Below are 11,171 nucleotides of genomic sequence, written 5' to 3'. Positions count from 1 at the left end.
CCTAAAGATGGGTAAAAGGAAATGTGCACCTTACCAAGACATGGCTCAAAAAAATATCAAGAAATTAGCAAAGTTACAAGAAAATTTTCCTGAAAATAAGCCAAAAAGAAAAGTAAAAAACCAAAAACAAACATGAGATAAACCTCCCAAATTGATCTGTATCTATATACATCATATACTACTAATAATACTATTAATATGATAAATATTGTTTTTACTTTTTTTGGGGGATTTTCTTATAACCATCTTTCTTATTCAAAAACCTTTCTTTACATCTTTTACTAATTTTTTTTTTTTTTTTTTTTTTACAAATGTGGGACATTTCTTACCAAGTTGGTCATTGCTGCATTTTTGTATGTATGTATGTTGCTTATTTAAAAAGGGGGCGTGGCTCTACCGCAGTCCGCTTTAGATGATGTGAAACACTGCGATTGGCTTACAGACATCCCATTATCAGAGCTATGTAGATAGTTAATTTAGATAATTCAATTAAATGGTTCTGCCCATCAAAAAAGTTTATGCATTTGGGACCACAGATCTAGACATCCTAGAAAAGTGATATCCATCGGACTGGACAGGGGATCTGAACGGGTTAAGCCTTTAAATTTCCTGCAGGGATGACGAAGAATGATATTACTGTTTTCCTTCTTCCTTTGAGGTAACAGTGCTCACTGCTCAGCCTCTATGCCGTATAAACCTAGAAGTACCACAACGAAAAAAATGGCAACTACATAGCAAATAAAAACACCCCAAAACCCAAAAGTATAAGGTTTCATTTTTTATTGTTTATCTTAAATGTAATCCATCCATTCCAGTGTTTGAGGACTTAGTGCATCTTTGACTTTATGTAACAAGCATCCATGTTTCACTGACCGCCAGAGAAAAAGTATTGGAAAAAATGCTGGTAACGACTGTGTTGGACTTTTAGTAAATAATGTATACTTAAGGTGGAGTTCTACTTGTGCGTCACTCGTGTGTCTACTGAAAGGGAGACTGATGCTGTGCAATTATTTATAGCTTGAGTAAACAAGTCTGCGTCGGTATGTGAACAAAACCACAAGCAGCCGTCGCTACCCAATCACCGTCTCCATTTGATATCCCAGAAGGTGCTGTAAATTTTTTAAAAGACACCTTAATGCAGACTCCCAACGCACAAGTATAAATCCAACTTTACACTCATAAACACTGACTCTCTCTCACACACACACAGTAATGCCGGGATTGGTGGAGTGCTTTATCACAGGCGTGCGTCTGGAGTTTTGGAGCTGTCTAAGTGCAGGTCGGGTGGCCCTGCGGGGTCTAGTCATACTCCCAGGAAAGACACGGCTGTGTCCCTCTCCTGTATCAGCTCTGCTGCTGTGGCTTCCATCTTGGACTTGGAGAAGTCGTTGATGGCCAGACCCTGCACAATCTTCCAGGTCTTGTCCTGAGAAAAACAACATATATTTTTTACTTTTTTATTTAGGAGCATGTGGTTCAATAACATACACAGATCAGCAAAAAACATTAAAAGCAATAATAAGTGAAGTGAATAACTTTGATCTTCTCCGTACAATGAAATGTTCTGCTGGAAAATCCCGGGTCGAGACATTTATGACACGCACGGCCCACCCAAACACTGAACTAGTTTATTTTATTTCTTAATTTGGTTTTGGCTCAGGTGTGCTTTTACTTTTACTGCTTTATTGGTTTATTTATTATTTTATCTTATTTTGTTGGTTTTACTTGTGTGTTGTCATCTTTTATTGGTCTATTTCTTTTTTTTAAGTTCATGTTTTATCCTCTTTAACCCTTTGAGACCTTAGCAAACTGGCTTGATTTCTTTAAAAAAACTTGTAATGCAAAAGCAATGAAAGAAGAAATGACCAAAAAATTAGCAAAAAAAAAAGAAACGTGTACTTGGTCTGTAACGGTGTTTGGAAGGGTGGTGCATGTCAAGTGGCACCCAAATAATTGCCAAGTTTTGGCATTGTAAAAAGACAATTGATATCATTCACCTCACCTGTCAGTTGTTTTCATGTTTTAGCTGACTGGTGTGTGTTCACAGTTTCACATTTTGAGGTCAGACACGACGTAAATCATTGTAGGCTACAGATGAGTGAGATGAGTCTCACCTTGATCTGGACAGGGAATGAGTAGATGAGGTCTTCTGGGACTCCATAGGAGTTACCAGAGGAGTAAACACCCATGGAGATGAACTCACCCTGAATAAAAAAGAGGAGAAAATGGTTAAAACTGCATTTTAAAATACAATGTTGCTTATTTGTGATGTAGTATTTCATCATAACTGATGTTAAAATGGGTATTTTAAAGATTGATTTTGAAAAGTGCATTTTCTGCACAGATTGATGTGAGTGTGTGTAATATCAAAGCGGGCCCTAAGGGTTAATGACGAAAACTCTCGTGTGAGCACAAACAGAAACATGTTTATTCACTGTTGTTCACAAAGTAATATTCACTTTTTGACATAATGTAGCAAAAAGCAGACATTCCCACATCATAACTGCCGTATAAATAAATACGGTGTTTACCTCGGGGGTGCCGGTCCAGATGTCTCTCATGTGGTCACAGATGGCCTTGGCGGCAGACATGGCGCTGGACAGCTTCCTGGCCTTGATGACTGCAGCGCCTCTCTGCTGCACCGTCTGCAACGCAACAACATGGAGCATTACATGCAAAGTGGCCGTTAATGTGTGCAGAAGAAACCGAGCGTATAAGGTCAGCTCGTGTTATTGCAGCTAGTTTCAGATGAGATAAGGGCTGACATGTCTGTCACCGTTATTTCTGGAATTTCAAGCAGGAAAACAAAAAACTAAACACCAGTCAGTGTTTCTACAAACAGATCAGTAAACATATGATCTGAATTTTTTTGTGACCGATGTTTGAGTCATGTGCATTTGCTCAACAGGACCGGTTTAATGCCATTTAATGCAGGATTTTTTGACTGAAGTATTTTTTCTTGTTAAATATACCTCCAACATTTCATTATTTGATTTTAGAAAGTGCATAAGGAAAATGTAAAAAAAAAACCCTGAACTCCTTGAAACCTGATCATTGGCTTGATTTTTTTCAAAAACATCGAAATTACTGAAATGATAGAAGAAAATTACCTGAAATTAGCAACAAAAAAAAAAACTAACAAAAAAGTAAGAGAACCAAAAAAAACAAAATGACCTGAAAAAAGGTCAAATGAAAATAAATATATAAATAAATACATATATTTTGCTGCCACCTTATTTTGAAAATATAATTATAGTTTTCGTGATAATTTTCCTAGCTATCTGATAATTTCTTTTTTTTTCTTCTAATTTTGAGGTGATTTTCTTGTCACCTTTTAATATTTTTTATTTGCCAAGTTACTGATAGCCTTTTCCCCCATGCTTTTGAAAGAAATCAAACCAATTTGCCCATGCTTTAAAGGTTAAAACGCCCCTGAAAGGCTTTTTGAACGCACTACATGAAAAGGTTTCGAAGGGTTAACTCACGGTGATGAAGTCTCCTTTCAGCCAGGCATCATCCTTGACTGCATCAAAGCAGGCGAGCTCGCCGCCAGACATGTTGACCAAGCAGTGATGCACGTCTGGGTACTGGGTGGACGAGTGGTTGCCCCAGATGATCACATTCCTCACGTGGGTGGCAGGAACGCCACAGCGCATCGCCACCTTCCGGACCAGAAATTTAAAAAATTTAAGTTTCACGCTCAACTTGGGCAAAGAACTAAAATGTGGCGGCTAAAAAAAACGTGATAGAATTGCGAGGACAAAACAGGCGCCTGCAGGAACGCACCTGAGAGCGAGCCCTGTTGTGGTCCAGACGGGTGAGGCAGGAGAAGTTCTCTTTGGGGATGGAGGGAGCAGACTTGGCTGCAATCAGACAGTTGGTGTTGGCAGGATTTCCCACAACCAGCACCTGAAAAAAAAAAAAACACACACACACACACACACACACACACGCACACACACACTTTAAAATACAACCTGATTGACTCATCTGATCTGTAAGCTCACAACATGGTCTATCATAACACTAGTGTGGTGAAAACAGGGAGATCATGCGGGACGGGAGATTCTCCACGTACTTGATTAAAGGTTGCCGTATTTTATAGAAAAATTGGATCTTATTCCTTAGTGAGTAAGTCATCTTCTCTAGATGATACAGCTGTTCACTTCTGAGAGCCACAGTCCAACAGGCAATGGGATATCTGACTGCCATCTCGTTGTAATGCATTTTTGGCGACGACCAGTAGGATTTCTGTTGGTTGATTGAGTGGCTATGCATGATATTAGAATTTGAGAGGTTGCCCAGAAGAAATATCTCATGATCCACTGGGAAAGTAACTTCATGGATTGTGGACAGAGCATCACAGACTCCTTAGTCAGAAGTTTTTTTTGAATGTGTTTTGGTTAGATGCCTAAAATAAGGTTTTTGGTTAACACAAGCATAAAAGACTAACTTTTTGTTCTGTGACATCAAATATGTCAGTAAATACCTGCAATAATTCTGTAACCCTGCAGATCTTTTTCTGGATGCAGCATGCATCACAGCACAGCGAAGCATGCGTCATTGAAGCGAAGCAAACGGGTCAGAAAGGTCAGACCGGGTTAAATAGCTCAGTAGCTGCAAGTAATAGACTTCACTCCTACGGAGACGTCAGGGAGTCATCCCTCTGGACGCTGCTTTACGGCCTCGAGGTGGTGGCAACTTCAAGTTGTGCAACAAGTAGCTCGTTTACAGCCTAATGTTTGCTTTTTACATTTGGTGGTTTAATTTCTGCTCCAAACACCATAAAAGTGGTATTCATTTGTGAAGATTATCTTGCTGAAAAAACAAACAAATGTCTAAGTACCATAAAGGTTTGTTTGCCACAGAGCTTTTTTTTTTCAACAGTAATCCAGAAATCCTGTGGAGAAACTCCCACAGGCTTTTTGACGAGGCAATCAGCACGATATCCGCGCCCGCCTGCAAAAAAACATCATTCTGCATCTCTCTGTAGCTCACCAGTAGTCTTATGTGCTTCCCTGAGATAGATTTGCCCGATTTAAAAGCACTTGTAGGTTTTATGTCTTATTCTTATCAGAGTTGAACCACTTTATAGCAAACTTGCAATATCGTTGCGTGCGTATCGAGTTTTTCACCTCGCTATGTCTACAATTTTTCAGCGTTGTGTTCATGGTCTAGCACCTGATTGCTACATTTTCATCAAGCACCAACCTCACCTGAGCACTAAGGGGGTACACACCCATAAACATCCCAAAAACAGAAAATAAGAAGACAATCGAGGCAGAGGGCGGAGTCTCAGCAGAAAAATACACCGCCACATACTTCGTTTGGGTCATAATGGATGATTGAGGGGGATTACTTCTGTGTGAGTCCAAACATTGTTTTTATTTTAGGAAAATCCTGCGTAGTATGAATTTAATATCATAAAAGGGAAAAAACTATTTAAGGATTAGAAAACCTCTTTTGCAGTATGCTGCCTTTCACATTGCCAACATGTTTAGAAAATGGAACCAACCCAGAGCAAACGCAGTAACAGCAACAAATGTTTCACTATAAAAAAAACTGCCACACCTACATCAAACAATGTGGCACAAACAGTTTAGCCAGAAGCAAAACAGTTTCTCTCAACGGCCTTTGACACAATCAGAAAAGGAGAGGAGCTGACGTGTCAGTAAATTTGCACGTTAGTGCACGTCTGCTAACGAAGTCCTGTGTCAGTACCTTGACGGTCTTCTTGGCGTACAGATCCAGAGCTGCTCCCTGACTCTTGAAGATGGCCACGTTGGCTTTGAGCAGATCCTTCCTCTCCATGCCGTCCCTCCTGGGCATGGAGCCCACCAGGATGGCTGCGTCCAGGTCCTTGAAGGCCACCTCCTCCTTGTCAGTGGGGACAATCTCTGTGGAGGAAGAGAGTTAAATCATTACTGCTGCAGGTTGAACATTTATATACTTTATGTGGTTTCATGAAGTGTTGCATCTATAAAACAGCGCTGCGCCACAACTCAACAGAGTCACATTCACAGGTCACCATTTGCTCCTAAACAGAAGGAAATTTGGGATGGCACTTTTAAGACAAATTTTCCCTCAAACTGACACGATTTCTGTTCTTGATTGTGTTGATTTTTTCAGTTGATTTTTTTCTTAAACAAATATAACACTAACAATGATTATCTGCGAGCCATCAAATATATTTTGGGCACCTTCACACTTGACTGGAACCAACATAAAGGCAGTTACCTTTTTGAAATCCAGGTAAATTGTCTTGATTTATTTGAAAAAACACGGGAAGAAGGCAATGAGCAACTTTAGGAGAACTGACCCAAAAATGACAAGAAATAAATAAAAAAAGTAAAAAGTACAAAACAAATTACCTGAAAATTAGCACAAAACAAACAAACTTTTTTTTTTTTTTTTTTTTTTTTTAAAAAAGCAGGAACGTAAAAACAAACAAAATAACAAGGAAATGACCTGGGAAAAATTATTTAATTTTTTTAAAAAAGAATTCTATAAAATAATTTTAAATATATAATTATGTCAAGTATGAATATATTTTAGTTTGAGATTTTTCACTAGTTTTAAAAAAAAATCCGAATTACTAATGTTTGCAAATTGCAGGACATTTCTTGCAAAGTTGCTTATTGCCTTTCTCTCTCTATGTTTTCAAAAGAAATCAGACCAGTTTGTTCAGGATCAAAGGTTTAAATACTTATGAGAGGTGTCTGAATGCAGCACGAGAGAAGTGATGCTGATCCAGCTTTCAGAGGGTTAAATGAAATATGATCAAAATCATATCATATGGCCAAGTGCAATATCCAAATTGCATGAACCACTATTTTTTAATAAAGGTAAAAATTGTCACGTCGCATTATTGGTCGAAATAATCGCAATATAATATATATTTATTCTTTTGCTTATGCAGCCCTGGTAGGCAATGCGTGTTAAAACAAGCTCATACCATTTCCTGTCTCATTGCCAACAGAAACCGGTTTTAAGGTGGAATTCCTGGGGTGCACAATAAACCTGTTCATACACTCCCTAAAACAAGGAGGGAGCTCCCAAAGTACATTTCTAAAGGCTTGTCTGTATAGATTACAGTTCAACACTAGGACAATTCTCATCTTAATGAAGAGTTTGAAACCTGTATATATTGCCTTGATTTTTTTTGGAGGAGGACAGCAAGTGTTTTAACACAAATTGCCAAAAAAAACCCCAAGTAATTAGTAAAAGTTGCAAAAAACTTACCTGAAAATAAGTTAAAAGAAAAAAAAGTAAAAATAAAATAATAATAATAAAATTATATATATATATATATATATATACACACACACACACACACAAGCTAATTTTCAGATAATTTCCTCATCACCTTTTCTAAATTAATTTGTGATAGGCGTCTGAATGTAGTACAAGAAAACTGATGTTGATCCAGGTGTTAGAAGGTTAAATAGTTTGAAACCAAACCTTTTCTGAAAGGTTTTCCCTCTGTCTAAATCACACACACAAGTCTGAGAGTTGCATTTTGCATGTTTCCCATGTGCGAGCAGTGTTGTACTGTACGGCCGGACGGCCATCTCAGTGCCTGAAGCGTTGTCTTTGCAGCACAGTTGGTTAATACAGGGGCCTCTCACAGCCCCCGTCCAAACAAAGCAAAGGACGGCAGCAATTCAAAGGAAAAATTCCAGGTCACAATGGAGATGGCACATAATGGCGCCTCACGACTGATGTCATGACAGCGGTCACAGTGATGACACCAAAGATCCGACTGGAAAGCAGTGCTCATATTAATCAGCTGTCTCAGAGAAGGATAGAAGTCCTATTTTCTTAAAATTCTTACAAAGGAAAATGTATCAGCTTTCTCTAACATTTACAAGGGCAGCATTATAGCAGGTGGTAAATGATATTCTGGGAGGTGTAGAAATATACAAAGTGTGATTTAAATTACACTTACTGTGTGCACTTTTGCTGTTTTTTTTAAAGTTAAATCATATTATTATCATCAATTTGACCTTTAATATCATATCTTTTCACTCATTTATTGTAAATTTGTGTGCTTAATTATGTTTTTATGTTTTTATTGCTCTGTAAAGCATTTGAATTGCCCTGTGGTATGAAATGTGCTCTTCAGATAAAGCTGCCTTGCCTTACTTGAAAACAAGGAAATACAGTTTAGCTGCAGCATTTATTGTTTGAGATACAGCAACCGTGATTAATCTAATACTATTAATATTCAATCATTTCACATCTTTATTTATTTTACCAGGAGGTCGCTTGAGTTTAAAATTCCTTTTACAAAGACAGCACACCATTACAAGGTTAGAAAATTTTGAATTATTATTCATGTTATGCATGTACAATCCAGGAGTTACAGGATGCTCAGCTTCCCCTGGAGGTCATGACTGGACCGCCACCAGTGCATCAGCATTGTCCAATTTATTGTAATATAATAACATATGATCACATTCAGTTCAAATAAAGCAAACAAATAAATAAGAGTACTGGCAAAACTTGTAAAATTTATGAAGAGTGGATGATTTTGAGATGCTGCCTGGATTCCTTTATGGGCATAAACATTACAGCACATATTTACTCTTCTCTGCAGAAGCTGTGTGCATTCAGACATGTAAAGCATTTGAAATAAGACTGTCCACCACATCTTAACTCCAGTGTCTCCTTGTAACTATTGTTGTCCGAATGCCATTTATAAGCTCCTAAATGCTTAAAACTGCCCATAGGCCTTAAATAATTATGAAACAGACCAACATGATGATGACAAATGAGCCAGAGCTGCAGTTATTGTGGGTGAGAATCGTAGGATAACTCATACTAGGGCTGTGCGATATGGAGAAATTCAAATAACCTGATATTTTTCACCAAAAACCTCAATATCGATATTGCAACAATATTTTGGGGTTGACTATTGGCCCGTTTACAAAATATTTTGAAAATGAAATTTTTGATATGATGAATAATGTTGATATATTGACTACTTGGATGAAGGCAAATATCATAATGAACTGAATTAATGTGCTAAATGTTTCTTATCATGTCAATACGTTTCTTTTACTACCTGCTTGGCTGCTTTTTATTGCTTTGTCTCCGGTGTCTGGTGGGCTCAAGACAAATTTACACCCTGGTGGACAATTAAGATCTGATCTGATCTATTCTATTCTATGTTTGTACTTCTTCTCACTCCTTTTCGAATATGTAAACCAAGTCATCACGTGTTTATCCATTTCTTTGTGTTTATGTTTTTCATTGTCGGTAATATTACTTTTTTTGTCTTTTTGCTTGTTTACATAATCGTTTCCTCTAGTTTTTTTTTTTTACATGTTCAAAATGAATCAAATTCTATTCGAAGAGCTAGAATATTGTGATAAGTTCAGAAAATTACATAATTTTACTGTGATGCAGCCTTCAAATCAGGACACACAAAGTCCAAAATCTAATAATATCTAGTCTCATATCACAATATCAATATATTGACCAGAACTTGCTCATACAATTAGCTATAATAAGAGTGTTACATTACTAACATTATAATTACTAACAGTATAAAAAGCAAGCAAATCATCTACAATACTGTTTTTATTTTCTTGTAAATGAGCAGGAAATCAGAACCTTTAAACGGCAATATGGTATACACTATAAAATAATTAAATTATAATATAATATCTCCAAACAATTGCTGTAAAAACAGCAAATCGTTAAGTTAAATCTGCAGTCTACGAGCTTAAAGAATACTGTGATTTCTGATGCCAGTGTAGAAAACATACAGGACAGTATGTTATGTTTTTTACAGTGTCCAACCCTTAAATGTTTACCTTTCAGAAGTGGGAGGGCGCAGTCCTGCAGCTCCATGACAACACCATCCAGGACTGGCAACATGGGTGTAATGTCCAAGAGGAGCAAGATGACGGGCTGACAGGAGGAGGGGAGTGAATGGTATGAAATGAATATAAAAACATGCTTAACTGAATTTAAATGCAGTTAAAAATCAAATTCACTTGTATAATGACATGTCAGTGTGGGACTTAGTTGTCTCTGGAGACAGAGTGAGAGGACGTAAGCCATGTGGCTCGCTGACAGTGTCATGTGCCAGATGGATCAGGTGGTTTTAAAGTTGGCCTTAGAGCACTGAGATCCATTTCACTGTCTTCCAAGGACAATCCTTGCTTGTCCCAGAGCTCAAATATAAATCTGATCACCTCCCACAGAACATCTGTTCAGTGTCCGCCTCAGATATGATGTGTAAAACTTGTGATATTCGCAGCTGTTTCCTGGGAGGCGTGGGTGTCCTGTGTGTGTCTTTTGCCCTGACACAGACTAATGAGATAAAGGAACAAAGCCCGTCTTTACCTGATCTTTGCCAAAGACATCTCCCTTAGCAATGCTGAACAGCAGGGAATAGGCAATCTGCCCAGCAGCGCCGGTCACCAGGACTCTAATAGGCTCAGACTGCTGAGACACAAGACAAAGGACAGAGCTGTTGGGACTATCAGCATTGATTTCACTGCAAAAAAAAGGACAGGTGTGAAAGCGACAAGTTTTATTGTCAGGAGCACGTGGGTGCCTGCTGGGTGTCTATTCTTGTCAACAGGATTTACTAAAGCAGAGGGGGGTCATTACAAAAATAGACTGTGCTTTCCACACGCTGTTACATAACAAAACCAGGATATACTTGGGTTATCAGGTTCATCGCCATCTTTAACGTTCATCCATTCATTCAACAACTCAAAATGACCAAACTCACTATAAAACACATTATTTAGGTTTTAAATCAGTATGACACGAGTGCATTTTTAACGTTTTGGTTACGTCATGCCGCGAGACTCACTATAAGTATCGTTAAGATCAAGTTTGACGAACTTTGCACAACTTTGTGAACATTTGGTTTGATAAATCGTAATAACCCGATTTGATCGGCTTCTCGCGTGCATTATTAGAGAAAAATAATAGCTTGTTATACTCACCATGTTCACACGATAGCTGGGACTGCTCTCTCTCCCACTTCTCGCTCAAACTGGAGGTCACTCCTATTTAAGCGGTCCTCGCCTCTTTACGACACTTGCGACCGTTTGACGGCAGATTGAATATCCGGGTACCTGTAGTTTTTGATAGGTAATGTAGTTCTTTATCAAAAACGAGTCTCGCGCGTCGAGATGAGAAAGTTT

At 38.1% G+C, this 11,171-nt stretch overlaps 1 protein-coding gene across 2 annotated transcripts; it reads right to left on the bottom strand.

The window, feature by feature from the left end:
- Window positions 1–765: 765 nt before the first annotated feature.
- mdh1ab (malate dehydrogenase 1Ab, NAD (soluble)) lies at window positions 766–11,108 on the bottom strand. 2 transcript variants are annotated; one of them, XM_088086234.1, is made up of 9 exons: window positions 10,971–11,108; window positions 10,357–10,455; window positions 9,822–9,918; window positions 5,722–5,897; window positions 3,787–3,909; window positions 3,486–3,662; window positions 2,532–2,645; window positions 2,115–2,204; window positions 766–1,426 (listed from the first exon to the last, which is right to left on the bottom strand). In XM_088086234.1, the coding sequence occupies exons 1-9, from the start codon at window positions 10,971–10,973 to the stop codon at window positions 1,304–1,306; spliced, it is 1,002 nt and encodes a 333-aa protein (XP_087942360.1). In that variant the 5' UTR covers window positions 10,974–11,108; the 3' UTR covers window positions 766–1,303. The 2 variants fall into 2 exon arrangements, with proteins under 2 accessions (XP_087942360.1, XP_087942359.1); XM_088086233.1 differs by having other exon boundaries at window positions 10,357–10,458; window positions 10,971–11,097.
- Between the last annotated feature and the right edge of the window lie 63 nt (window positions 11,109–11,171).

Source organism: Plectropomus leopardus, chromosome 13 (assembly GCF_026936395.1).
Source record: "Plectropomus leopardus strain MGB_pleo_1.0 chromosome 13, ASM2693639v1, whole genome shotgun sequence".
Classification (NCBI taxonomy): Eukaryota; Metazoa; Chordata; class Actinopteri; order Perciformes; family Serranidae; genus Plectropomus; species Plectropomus leopardus.
This window is presented reverse-complemented; position numbering and strand designations above follow the sequence as displayed.

Bases quoted from the DNA above. Each gene is read 5' to 3' on its own strand.
- mdh1ab (XM_088086233.1), bottom strand. The intron at 3,910-5,721 runs GTACTGACACAG...TTTTTTTTTCAG, and splicing joins ACGCCAAGAAGACCGTCAAG to GTGCTGGTTGTGGGAAATCC. The intron at 2,205-2,531 runs GTAAACACCGTA...TTTTTTATTCAG, and splicing joins TCTGGACCGGCACCCCCGAG to GGTGAGTTCATCTCCATGGG.